The following is a 14180-nucleotide window of genomic DNA, read 5'->3' as shown; positions in this document are numbered from 1 at the left end:
TCTTATTTCCCCCATTGGAAAATGTGTGTCATGCTATTTTCACATCATGTCATATTACACTTTTCATCATGTCATATTTCTGTAAAATGTCTCCGTTATTAGAACATGGTTATGAAATCCTATCAGGGCTTCTGTAACATTTTATTCAGTTGTCAGCATTTCTGGGATGTTCTCCTGATGTTGCTGCTTGCACTTAATTTAATAATGTACTGATTTCCTAGAGATCATTGTATCATTTCCTCTCAAAACATTATGCACTGACTCTAATTTATCATTATTTTACAATGAATTCATTTGATATTAGATTTAAAAAAACAAAAAAAAACAATGTTTACATTTTTCATTTGTGTTGTTTACAGTTTACGTTTTTTATTTATGTTTGCATCAGGGATTATGTTGTCATTTTCTACAATCTGTGTTTTAATATCAATGTAAATATGTGACGTTGTAAAAGGAACAAATTTTTAAAATGTGAGACTGTATAATTTAATGGTGCTGATGTTTTCAATTAGATGGCGCTACCGTATTTGAACCTCAAAAAGCTTATGGTACTAGAGTTTAGCTGCTGTTCATGTTTGGGCATCAAAACACAGGTAAAAGAGGAACAATATGTGAGCAATGAAAAAGCAATATGTCTGCTCTGACATCATTTCCTATCAAAGGTCCAAGGAACCACTGCAGGTTTTGTTCAGGGCAGACTTGCTTTTATTAGTATTGGGGTGTTTACTGTATTAAAATGCAATACCAGTTTGAAAACCTCACCCTGTGCATCTGGGGATGTACATAGCATCAAAAAAGCATGCTTGTAAAAAAAAAAAAAAAAAAAAAAAAGTATGGGTAGCCTATTGCGTATTTATGACTCAAAACACTGTCACTGTTTGTGACTCAGATCAAAGTGAAATATTAGATCCATCCATTGAGGACAAATCCAACAAATATAGAGAGCAGATTTCTGGCAGCAGTTTAGTGACTTCTACAGACTTCAAGGCTTATGGATGAAAGGGGCAGCAAACACAGGTAAACACAAACAATACATTGTCTAATGATCTGGGAGTGGGTTTCCTAAAGATATCTTAACAATACGATCATCTGGCTTCACTTAGTTCCAGTGGGACTAAGATGATCTTAGAGCTAAGATTGTTTTGGGAAACTCAACCCTGGGGCCACATTTAATTCTATATTTCACTGTATTATTGATTTAAAGTGATTAAAAACACAGAGGAATGATGTCAATATCACTAATACTTCAAATCATTATAGAAATTACTTTTTGATTTTATATATCACAGAACATAGGAGCAAATCAGTGGGAACTGCTGATTCTGACATCAAAACCTTTTCATTGGATGACAACTATGGCTTAGATTTTGGCCTACTGGCAGAATTTGTGTAAAAAAAAATTTTACAGATGAGGCCTATGATGGCATGATTTGTCATGGTCCACCTTTACTTGCTGTCTACCCCTAAGCTTCAACCACAGATGTAGTCAGTTTAAGTTTTACAACCCCACAATGTGGTTCATGAGAGTAGTTTTGGAGATGTAGATGTTCAGGAGTAAGGACTCCTTTATAATAGACAGTCTGACATACAAATACTCTGATCTCAATGTGTTTGTGTCCCTTGACAAGTCCTTGTAGCATAAGCTTCAATTTGACGGTGCAACAGAAAATGTTGTTCCACTGATCCAACTCAATAAGCTAGAAATGGCAGCTTCTGTGTTTTATAGAGTTCTTTGGTGTTCATTTTCTGACCGGTTTCAATTTGTAAAGCACTTGAAACTCTGAATCTGCCCCCCTAACATTTAATACTACAAATCCTCAATCAGGATAAAAATGTTGCCAAAAAGCAAGACTACTGCCCTCTAGTGTCTCGGTCATGGAGGTACTTGTTCGTTTCCCATGATGCCGATTCAAACAACCTCCAATGAACTGAAATGTTTGCTTTTTATACTGCATTATGTATTGTAACTGTACAATAAATATATTTAAGAAACAAACAATTTAAGATAAAATAAAACCTCATGCAAAATCTGATTTTCTGTGTTCAGTTTACTTCAAAAAGGTGGCCGACAGAATTCTCAGACAATTTGTGGTTTGAGCATTTCACATCTTTATTTCTGTATTTTTTAAACAATGTTGTGGCACCCAGGTCTACAGTCTCAAAAACGTGCACAAAAGTTTTCTTTCCTGCAAATAAAAAAAATAAAATCTGACTTGAGCAAAGCAAAGGAGCAGGAAACTAGTGTTAACTCATGACCCTTTCTTTGTCTAGTTTCAGAGCTTAATGATTCAGTTCTTAGCCTTATCACATTTAACAGACAGACCAGTCAGTGTTCAGGAGTTAATCCCCCTTTGGTAGTTAAAAAAAATATTTCCTCCATTTAAAACAAATATTCCAACTTTTTTTTTTTTTTAGTATATATCAGTCTTTACAAAAAAAGCGAGGAGAACCCTCTCTGCTTCCTACCCCTACAGCCAAACCCGACCCCAAAAACCTCCCATCCCCAGCAAAGTATCAACACATGATCACAGGGCCAAAAGGGGAGGGTGGAAAAACAGGAATGACATGGAGAGGGGGGGAAAGAAAAAAAACAACAAAAACAAAAAGAAAAGTGACACGTGTAGAAATACACAGTTTAAATTATTTGAATAAATTCAATTGCAGTTCAGAGTGTTAGATCCATTTGTCATCATAACCAAATATTACTGGTGTACAGGTACAGGCTACATTTTCCCCTCGGTGACAAAGGTGTTTTACATTATACAAGCACTCAAATTAAAGGGGTGTTGGGGTGGGAGGGGGGGCTGTGTATACCAAAAGCATGTAAGTATGGAGATATTAAATGGATAGACCGACTTTGAGGATTGGGGGAGGAAAGGGGGTAAATAAACACAGAATAAAACAGTCACTCTATTCTTATTTTTGATACTTTTTTATTTTTCCTTTTTTTGTCTTTTCCTTTTTAAAGAAAAAAACTGACTGTACAGAACTAAACCTATGCCTATTCAGAGTTTTCCAACTCTACCTTTGTGATGGCAAAGAAAGAAAGGGAAAGAGAGCGAGGGTTTCATCCAACAACAAAAAAAAAAAAAAAAAAAGAAAAAAAAAAAAAGTCTAATAATAAATCATTAAAACCTCCAACTGGACTCAAAAGGGGAATTAAAAACCAAATTGTTTTCTTCTTTTGACTAAAAACAAAAACAAAAAAAATAAATAATGAACGCAGCAGATCAAATCAGTGGCGGTTGACATGACTTCAACTGAGGGAGAGGCGGCATAATATATAAACTTTTAAGTTGGATAGTTGCATTGACTGCGTATGGGAGCCGATGGTATAAAAGTGAGAGTTAGTGCAGATGCAGTGTCTTATCAGTTGGCTGTCAGTCCTGTGGCCTCAGAGGAGAGCCTGGAGAAACAGAGAGAGAGAGATAGAGACACACCGGGAGACCAGGGAGGGAGAGAGAATAAGGCATGCAATCAGACAGACAGGATCAATGTCAACCTTATTTACATTACACTATTATTATAAAACGTTACTCTGATAAGCAGATCGTCTCGATTAATTAACACGAAATTGATGCTCTGGTATGAAAGGATCACTGGATACCCCTTCCTAAGAGGAAGCTGAACCGGTCGGATGTCTTGTGTTTGGGGCAGAACAAGGCTATTCGAATAAGAGTCGGTCCCATCAGTTTCACTTGGCAACTACTTCATCTAAAGGGTGATTTGGTGCAATACCTGAGGGCAGATTACTTGGAATTGCGATTACAACTGCTCCTTATACGAGCAAAAATCATGGTGATACACATTATCATTTCATTATGACACTTAATAGTCACTATAAAATTCACTAGCGGCTATCCACACATGAAACCTATTCCCATAAATCGAATACAGCGTGACATCTTAAAGAGAGCCGCTACCTGAGCAGAGCTTACACAAAGAGAGAGAAATGCTTTAGTAAAACAAGTCAATTTAGTGAAATAATCCACTGTCCATGCTAATTAAAGAGTTCAAAGTCCCTTAAAAACATAGCGGACTCACAACGCAATCCTTCAGAAGGAGAGGGAGACAGGGCAAATCAAGCTACAGGTATTTATTCCTATAAATATGGCAGCAGCCATGTTTCTGGCTTTATAACATTTCTTTGTGTGTGTGTGTGTGTGTTTGTTTTTGTTGTAATAAGCGTGGCATGGCACAGCCAGATACAAAAGCAAGTGCAGGTACAGACAACAAGGAGCATTGTCAATACTTCAGTAGTAGTAGATGACTTATGTTTCCATCATTAGTAAGGGGAGAGCCTTCGCCTTTTAGACTTGGAGCCCAGCTCGGGGGCGATTTTGGGCTCGGGGGGGATGGAGTGGGCGGGGTTACTGGCCCCGCTGACAACATGGAGGGCCAGAAGAGGGAGGGGCTTGAGACTGAGGAGACTTGAGACACAGGCAGGAGAGCTGGGGAGCAGGGAATCAGTGGAAGAGGAGGAGGAGGAGGAAGAGGAGGGAGGAGGCGGCCCTGGAGCCAACAAGGACAGAGGGATGGAGGCTGAGGGGGGCACCACACAGGAGGAAGAGGAGGAGGAGGAAGAGGAGGAAGAGGTAGCAGCGGAGGAGGTGGTGGTAGTAGTGGTAGTAGTAGTAGTAGTAGTAGTGGAGGGAGGGCACAGGCTGGTCTGTTCAGGGTTCAAGGAGGAGGAGGAGGGAGGAGGTTTAGAGGACTCTACACTGTAGAAAGAGAGACAAGGAGAGAGAGGGACAACACAGTCGGGATGGGTCACAGGGTAGGCTGGTGAGTACTGGGGAGGAACTGGTAGGGGAGGGGAGGGATCACTCGGGGATGTGATCAAAGCAAAACAAAAATCCAGAATGTAAAGGGTTGAGGACAGTAATCATTATTAGAAATGAATGGGACCTATGCCACCCCAAAAATGAAAGGTGGTGGTGATGGATCAATGTGGAGGTAAGTGAAGGGTTAAAAGGGGGATAAACATAAGCGCAGCCTGACAGAGAGCTGGCAAATGGCAAGGTGATGAATGCGATATGTCTGACAGACACATTGCATTGATGGAACGGCTGAGCATTAGCAGGGGTGGAGAGAGAAATGCTACTAACCGATTCACTTCAACAGCACACAGTGTCAGTGCATGGCATAGGTAAGTAGGTAGGCCAGGTATGTAGCTGCATCAATTTATTAGTAAACTATTCTACTCTGAAGGCATGGCTGATAAGGTTGGCAGGGCAGGAGAAATTAAATCAAAGTGTGGCGGCCAAGCAGAACAGCATGGGACATAACGGCAGGATGAATGATCAAATTTAGAAAAAAATACAACCAGGAAGAAACAAAACTGACCAGGAAGGCCCAGTGACCGCTTGAACCTAATTTTAACACTCATAGTGTAGAATTTCATCAAACTACATTGATGCAAATAGGAAATGTGACTTCAAGTTAAATTGAAAAGATTATTAACATCCATTGCTAATACAGTGTTCTCGTTCTGAGATTAAAAAACAAAAATAAAAAAACTAGCTGAGGAATGGTTTGAAAACCACATGTGAAGATTTCGTAAGAAGGACTGTGAAGCCTGTGAATGAATAAATCACCTGTTGGGAGCTAGTTTTCCTACATATCTCACCTGGCGTTGATGAGGTACTCCGCCAGGCTGATGCTGGCAGGGGAGCCGGTGATGGTGACTTGGCGGTCGGTGGATCCGTCCACCGGATTCGCAATCTTGATCTGGGCGCCCGACATTTGCCTGATCTCGTTGATCTTGGCCCCCTGGCGGCCGATGATGCACCCAATCAACTACAGCGAGCAAGAGAGAAGTTACAGAAACACTGATGAGCCCCTGATGAGCATGTTAATAATATATATGCCCCGTGTCTATCTATCAACTTGTATCTTACAACTGTGTCTGTGTTACGAAATAGGTCACTAAATCAGAGTTAAATGTAACTGTAAAACAATGGTAAAGTACTTACATCATTTGGAATGGTCATCTCATGGGAACTAGTTTGGGCAGAAGCATCCATCCCTGACGGAGAAATAAACAAGAGAAAGATAACCCAACAAATAATCAGATAACAAAATCAACACTGAAACCTAAAAATCAATCTACAAGTAGAATGTGGACGACAGAAAACATCAAACACCATTTTCAATTGCTGCCTTAAAAAGGGAAGGTATTCAAAAATTGACCCACAAACTCCAACTGGAGAATTGTGAAATTCAAGATTCTGAATTGACAGATATGGATTTACAATAAACTGTGTTGAGAGGTCATATCCATCATAGCAGGTATGATAAAGTATAGTGGAATTTTGCCAAAACCTCAAGAATACAAACAAACCGGTGATCTCAAGAAGCATAGTAAACAAAATTAGACACAAATACTATTATAATCATACACCTGACGTATGATGCGATACTTAGGATATATATACTGGACTCAGATATTCAATGCATTTCAATAACCTCAACTGCTGAAAAAACAGTTTAGTTCCCTAGAAGTTTGGGTGCTTTTTCCGCAGCACTAGAGTGTCGTACTGTATTCATGCTTACACAACACAGTATGTTTGTCCATTCCATTTTGTTTACAGTTCAGGCACAGTAAAAGCGTGGTGATACAGCATCCTTATGTCTCTGATGCCAACCTGCTTTCTAAGGGTGCTGGCAGAATTCATGAAAGTGATGCACGAGCAACGTTCAGGGTCAACGGTCCGTTACAAGTGCCATTTAAAAACATTTAATAGTGGAAAGTCAGAGAAAGCCGAGAAAAAGACCAAACATAAAAAAACCACAACGGAAACCCATGACAAAACACTGCAACAATGGGAAACTGAAGAATTACAAGTGCTAATTGCATTGTGGACCAACGAGAAAGTGCAGAGCGATATTAATTCAGCTGAGCGCAACAGAAAAGTGTCAGAACATTGATAGGTCTGTTTGGTGGATTAACAATTGGAGGAGATGACTGGAGCCGAGAAGAAAATGGGTACGTCACTATTTACATTAACCTATAAAGGTTAATATGAGGACAAAGGACTAATCTTCCTTTCACTGAAAGGACATGAGCCCGGCCGCACTGCCTACCAGTGAATCCCTGGTTGCTTGGTGCGATGGGGAAGGGGCTCTGCTGCATAGCCAGCTGGTGAAGCTTGGTGAGCTGTGGAGAGATAGCAGCAGAGGAAGACTGTGAGAGCGAGAGAGGGGGCAGGGAGAGAAATGGAGAAAATATAGGAAGAGGAGAGATGGGAACAAGAACCACAGTCAGTACAGACATCTACAAAAACAAAAACACCCCCCAAAAAGGACTTCTCTCTTATCCTCTCAGAAAGCTCTACATAGATCACTGCTGTCTGACCTGATCATTTTGTTTTATGACTTGTCTATGTTGGGTACCCCAAAAGTATTCCTCGAAAGTGCAGGTTTCTCCCTTTGGGAATGTTTGCTTGAAGTCTTCGGGATGAGGGGAAAGCCAGTATACAGGAGGTAGGGTGCTCCCAATATGCAGGGGATTACCTGACCAACACCAATACAAGATCCAAAAATATCAACTGAGACAGTTAGTCTCAATTTAGCATCACACTATAACGGTGGGCAGAGGTCAGGAGGTGCTGTGTCACCTTTGTTAAAATGTGAAAAAAATGTAAAAAAATTAAACCGCCATCCCCTTGACAAATATGAACAAATCACTCAGATAAAGAGCCTCAGATCAAAAATGAAACCCAAATTTACACAGTATAAATGTCACCGTGTTATGTTTTATATTTGAGTGGTAGTTCCTGGTTCTGACACTAATATTCAATGGCAGGTAAGGCTAATAATGTCGGGTCTATCACATCCAATGCTCATGAAGGAAAGCTCATGAAAAAAAACAAAAAGACATATTAATTGAGTCGAGAGACAAGTGGGCAGAGCACGAGAGACAAAGTAATAATGAAGGGTTGGAGGGGAACATGTTTATCTGGGACAGACTAATGAATGAGAGATGCAGAACAAAAAAGGAAAAACAGAAAGGGTGAGCAGCAGGAACAGACTGTTATTCATGGAGGGGTGGAGAGTCTGGACAAACACAAACAACGAATGTCTATTCATTTACCAACTGTCTGCCAGTCAGCTGAAGAGCTATGCAAACATGTAAGGTACTAACAATGCTGCACTCTGAGTGGTCACAAAATCTCACAATGGTGGGTCGGAGGGAGGCATAACAAAATATAACAGAATTAGGGGTGAGTCCCGCTGCAGCCAAGTGGCTCCAACACTAAGTGTGGGTGGGTGGGCGAGTGGGTTTGGGTGGGGGTGGGCATGGGTGGGTGTGTGCACGCGCATTTAGGAAAGGGAGACTGGTGATTATGGGAGGGGGAATTCTAGAGAATTCTACTGCACTTACATCTGGCTGTGGGATCGCGTGTTGTCCTTGTACGGCATATGCCTGAAACAAATGAGAACAAAGCTTTCATAGGTCTCACGTCTGACTTGTTGGTTAAGTCACTTCTACGGCTACATACCCTCTTAATCTATATCTCTTGAAGACTCCAACACATCCAAGCTTTTGCTAAATTTGTGAAATGCAAAAAAAAGAGAAAAAGAAAAAAGAAAACCCTATTCAATACAAAGTCTTGTCCAAAGTCTCCACATTATTGGGAAAGAGAAATCTTAAGAGACATCATAGTGAAATCAAGGAAAACTAGAAGGAGAGTTTTTTTTTTTTCAAAGAATAAACAAGGGGTTTAGTAAGATAAAGAGCCTTGTTATGCCCACAAGCACTGGAAAAGGACTCTTCATTAAGAGTTTCAGTTCGGATCAACAACAGTGGGTGGGAAATAGGCCGCTTAGCTTCTGAAACTGAACACTTGAAACATAAAACCAAAATCTGGAGAATCACACAAAGACAAGAGACGGCCCGGTAAATCCCCTCTAGGGCAAATGTTTCATGGTTATCTGTGTATTAAGGCTATTGATACTCTCTTGAAACAACTCTGGATGCTCTACACAACTCTGAAGTATCTAAACTGATATATTTTCCACAGCTGCTCTTTTGAACCGACTTTCATGGTATTGTCCAAGCAAATTCAAAGATATAAAATTAGCATTCTCATTAGTCAAGGCTGTTAAACTTATGTTGATTGAAGCACATTCAAGGCCTTCAATCCATACGTAAACATTTTAAGACATATATTATCCTTCACATATTTGCATCTATGCCTCAAAGGAGCCAAAAAATGCCTCAAAAAAAAATCCTCAATATCCTGTGGGGTCCCTTGTCCCTCCAAACTCTCGTATATACCTGTCCGCCTGCAAAGATGACTGGGGATCCTGAAGGCTTGGGTCGGTAGGGGATGGTGACCCCCTTAGGGGGAGACTGCACAGGAGGAGAAGAGCAGATGGGTACACTATCAGATTACCAGTGAAGTGATCGTACAATTGTTGCAAAATCTGAATCATTTTAAGCATCAAATAACTTTCATGGGGTTTTTAAACTATAACTGTATTAAGTACAGTAACACATTTAAGAAAAATCATCCAACTGTCACAACTCCAAACCCAGTGACATCAAACTTCATGCAGACTGTTCAACATACAGCAGCCTGGAGCCAAGTGATCAACCCATTTCACATCGTTCATCTACAGGTCAACATCAACTTGCACTTCAGCTGCTTCATTGCATTCATGAGTCCACTTACCTCAAGCATGACCACACAGATCTGCTTCACACACTCAATAATGGACTGAGGAGTGCCGGCAATGGTGATGGCACGCTCCGTGGAGTTGGGGAGCATGTCTCCTGCCACCTGTACCTGAGCTCCGGTCGACTGGAGCACACAAGAGGAGTGAAATGAGACAAGAAGACTGACTGTATATCATGAATGTTGTAGCCTGCTAGCCTAACTAAATGCCATATAACATAATGCTTAACTGTATGAAGGGCATAATGTATACCTCTCGGATTTCCTTGATCTTGCAGCCACCTTTCCCGATGAGGGAGCCACACTGGCTGGCAGGCACCACAATGCGTAGGGTCACTGGGGGCTTGCTGGTAGCTGTGCTGTTTGTCATTGAGCTGCTTATGTCCTGACAAAAATATGGAGACGAAGGTAAACAGACTCTCTGGTGCCCAGGTGGTTGAGTGGACAAACTGTGTTGACCTGGAAATCCATCTGTCCATTTCCTCCGGCTGCACAGCTTCAGCTCTGGCTCATCTCATGCAGTAGCATTTCTTTCTCATCACTTTCTCTCTCACTCTGTCCATTTCACTTTATACTGTGAAATTGCTACTTCTACACCTGAACAGATAAAGGCGCTCTAACAATTATTACAGCCAAGCTTCACACACACAGCTAGGGCTGGGAAATATATTTCAGTCATGAAAAATTACACCAATATATGCAAAATGTTAAATAATCAAATTGATGTTCATTGCATTGAACTGCATGGTAATATAAAGTATGAAGAAACTATGAATTATCAAATAACATTCCCTAATTTGTTTCAGATATTGTTTTGTGAGAGATTTTAATTAGTATTTGCTTTTTATCATTAATTCAGACAGAGTTATGTATCACAATAACTTGATATAATTTAATCACAATATGATTCTATTGAAAGACGATAAATGCTCAGCTCATAAACAGCTAGAGTAATTACGTTTTAAGTATATATTCCATGGTTTGACAAATATAATTTGACATGGGCTTAAAGAGTTCCTTATGTTCAATGTTTGAAAATATCACTTAGTTAAGAGATGCTATAACTAGAATTTGACATTTGACTAAGCAGCTAAATATGTACAAATTCATAATCATTTGGATGCAAGAAGCCACGATGGCAAATCTAGAATATCCATGAAATTACTTGGGGCCTACCTCTTCCAGCTTTTCAATGATCATGGAGAATGCTTTGAAGATGGCGGTGGTTGGACCTGCCAAGGTAATGATCCTCTCAGGACAATTGCCCTCAGAGATGTTGATGCGAGCCCCACTCTACAGACAAAGAAAAACAACAATAGTTTGGATTGGGTGGGTTCTTGTTTCAAAACAATTCCCTCTTAATATCCTCACATTAGATGTACACATGCTAGTGGAAGAACCTCAGATCGCTTCTAATGTTTGTTTGAAAGGGACACAAGAAAAGAGCAGTGATTGGAAGACTTCTGATGTCTCCTAGTAATTATAATGTAACAACCACTTTGGCCGTAAACCATTAATAGTGTAGAGAACTAGGTAGAAAAGAGCTTACCTCTTCTCTCATCTTCTTCACAGATTCACCTTTCTGTTAGCAGAGGATTAAATCAGAGTTAGTTTCATCATCAATTACAGAAATTAATCTTGAAATAATCATAAACACAAACAACATTTCGATCGAGAAATTATGCAGGAACTTACCTTGCCGATGATGCTTCCAACTTCCTGAAATAAGGAAATGGATACAGGTTAATTATGTTGGCTAAATCATTTTTTTAAGGCTGTCATTTTTTACCACCCGGGGAAGCAGCCATACCTCATTTTGTTTCACAATGAAAAGGCCTGAATACTTCGTAATGAGACAATGAGTTGTTCCATTATTTGGAGAACAATATGAGAAGTGGCTATAAAGGCCAGATAAGCGCACCCCATTCAGCAATAATAATTATCCTGTACAACTACGAAAACAGTGGCTATTAGGGTTTTTCCAACACGAAAAACTGCTTCAAAACAGGTTAAAACACAAACAACCATTAGTCACTCATGTTAGTCATGTTAACATATGCAAATGTTTTATCATCAATCTTGGAGAACCGGTGGCTTGCAGGTTGCACAATAAAATTATTTTGGCTCATGTTTACTATTGCCAGAGGCTGTGAGTGTAGTGAAAATAGCTCCTCAACTGAAAAGGGATAGGCACATCTGAGGCCTATAACCCAATCTTCATCCTCCGGGGTCACATGCAAAAACACCATTCATCTTTGCTGAGAGATACAGGATTCTATCACCAAGTCAGGACCCTTATTCATCACATCAAAGTCCTTGATACGTCTCTCGGGAACTTCATTGCCATAAATGTAATGTCAGGGACTATTACGGTACCGACACAGGCAGCTGATGGGTGACCTCACCTTGCCATGCATGAGCAGCCTAATGGTAAGGGTGACATTGAGCCCTCCTTCAATCACACCGGAGTCCATAACTGCTTCTGAAAGGGAACGTAGTTGTCCGTGCAGAACTGGGGTCTTTGGTCACCGAGATGGATCTGGAGGGACACACAGACAAAAGAGACAGACATGATATGGAGAGGGATGATGACGTGACAAAATTAAAGAGTGACTGAGTGAGAAATCGCACAACGTAGCTGCTGATTAGGGAAAACAAAACCTGCAAAACATGCAGTGTCCTTCTAGTTTCATTTATAAAAAGGTGGCTTTTAACATTGAAGGTATCTCTAAGAAAACATTCCTATAGTGATGTGTCTGTGGTACTCAATAGTGAGTTCATAGTGAACTTATACTTCATGCTATTTTTACCTCCTGTGGCATGACTACAGGATTTTCTGTGGTCGTTTTTAGACCTATAGTCCCTGTGTAATTTCAAAGCTTTGCCTTGATGTTTGTGTAGTATCCCTCTAACTTATATTACAGGATTACTCTCATTTTGTTTTTCGTTTGGGATAGATTACATTTTAAGACAGATACTGCCCACTCCTCAGCAAAAACTCTTGCTGAATACAGACATAAAGCTACAATATATGGGCTAATATATGGTGACAAATAGAAATGCCATCGATACACCATGTTGTTGAAGGTCCCTGCATCCTGATTACCCAGCTCCCTATCCAATAAACTACATGATGAAAACATGCAAGTCACTCCTGACACCTGGCCGTGTTGTGGCTTAAAAACTGGACGAGAAATTAGTGTCATAGAGGTGATTATTGGTAACAGATATAAGAGCTGGTGTGTACTACGAAGAATCAGTCAAATATAGGTTAGGGCTACATTGTGCTAAATAAAGGATGGTTGTTGTGTGCATTTATCTTTAAGGATTTGAACGCTGCCCAAACCCAATTTAACTGTCTCCAATCAAATTAAGTAATATTGCCGACTCCAACTTGACGCTAATTGAAAAGCATAGGGTTAGCTTGTTTAGCTTGATAGCTAACGTTACCTTTATAATTATGAATCAAGTTTGTCAACAAACCCGTGCACATTTATAGTTATCGTACCCTAATTTAACGAGTACTCAGCAACATAATTATTTCCATGTGTGTTTGGCGTAAAAGGCAGCAATTCATATGATTAATTCGCTTGCATTGGTTAGTTAAAAGTAAGTCAAATTAACTGTTAGTTGTGAGTGCGCTAGCCGGTTAGCATCTGGGTCGCTCGCCTTGCTGGGGGAGAGGAAAATGAATGGAGCATGTGTGCGCTACTCAGCAAGCTAGCTAGTTAGCCTAACTATGAATGACTGGCCAGATGTCAGCAGCCTACATGGCGAGGTAGTTGGTTGTCTTTTTCACTTGGTATCGGCAGTACACCGCAGACAAGACTGTCCGAAAACTGCATTAAAATGACAATAAAGTAACTTCCGTGTGGCTAAGCTAAGTAATTCTCTGTGGAGACTGCATGCTCATCACGCGGCCTGTTAGCACACTGGCTACGCGACTGCTAGCTAGCTAGCTGCTGGGCGCGATTTCTTTCCGCTACTTCTGATCACAACAAATATAAAAACAAACCCAAAACAAATCTTACCTGATTCGTGCGCTGAGATGTGATCGGGGGGAGGGTTGGGGTTGTAAGGGTAGAAGGGGAGAGGTTCGGGAGGGTAGAAACCCGGGGGAGAGTTTAGAAAGGACTCGGGGAAGAGGGAAGAGTGATGTGAGATCGAGCTCCACTCCTTTACACAAAGACAACAAAATTATAACCTCTGAACTTTCCCCTTTCACCCAGCCCTCCCCCATGCTTGTCACCCTATGGTCACCCAGTTTGTCCAGCCGCCTGCTGAGATCACTGCTTTAAAAAAGTTACAGTAGCATTATCAAAAAGCTAGCTAAAAATCTTTATTTCTCATTTGTTGACTCTCTTCATGTTTAAAAAACTTTAGTAAAATTTTTATCATATGGCCACTAGTGGAGATAAAATGTATTACAATTCAATTTAGAAACTTATTTTAACTCAAATTGTTTATGCCTACCATCTTAAACAACACACACACATT

General features: G+C 40.3%; 1 protein-coding gene across 2 annotated transcripts; it reads right to left on the bottom strand.

The window, feature by feature from the left end:
• Positions 1–2093: 2093 nt before the first annotated feature.
• On the bottom strand, positions 2094–13857 carry LOC139665495 (poly(rC)-binding protein 2-like). 2 transcript variants are annotated; one of them, XM_071544529.1, is made up of 13 exons: positions 13715–13857; positions 12089–12222; positions 11379–11402; positions 11233–11265; positions 10860–10976; positions 9937–10068; positions 9681–9809; positions 9284–9358; positions 8387–8428; positions 7087–7186; positions 5976–6028; positions 5630–5799; positions 2094–3406 (listed from the first exon to the last, which is right to left on the bottom strand). In XM_071544529.1, exons 2-13 carry the CDS (start codon positions 12155–12157, stop codon positions 3370–3372), a joined length of 981 nt encoding a protein of 326 aa, XP_071400630.1. In that variant the 5' UTR covers positions 12158–12222; positions 13715–13857; the 3' UTR covers positions 2094–3369. The 2 variants fall into 2 exon arrangements, with proteins under 2 accessions (XP_071400630.1, XP_071400631.1); XM_071544530.1 differs by lacking the exon at positions 8387–8428.
• Positions 13858–14180: the final 323 nt, after the last annotated feature.

The sequence above is a fragment of the Centroberyx affinis genome, unplaced genomic scaffold, assembly GCF_046629955.1.
Source record: "Centroberyx affinis isolate AG114_WGS23_722 - 3 ecotype Tasmania unplaced genomic scaffold, CSIRO-AGI_Caff_v1 ptg004599l_1, whole genome shotgun sequence".
NCBI lineage: Eukaryota > Metazoa > Chordata > Actinopteri > Beryciformes > Berycidae > Centroberyx > Centroberyx affinis.
Note: the sequence above shows the minus strand (reverse complement) of the source record. Positions and strands in the feature narration are given on the sequence as shown.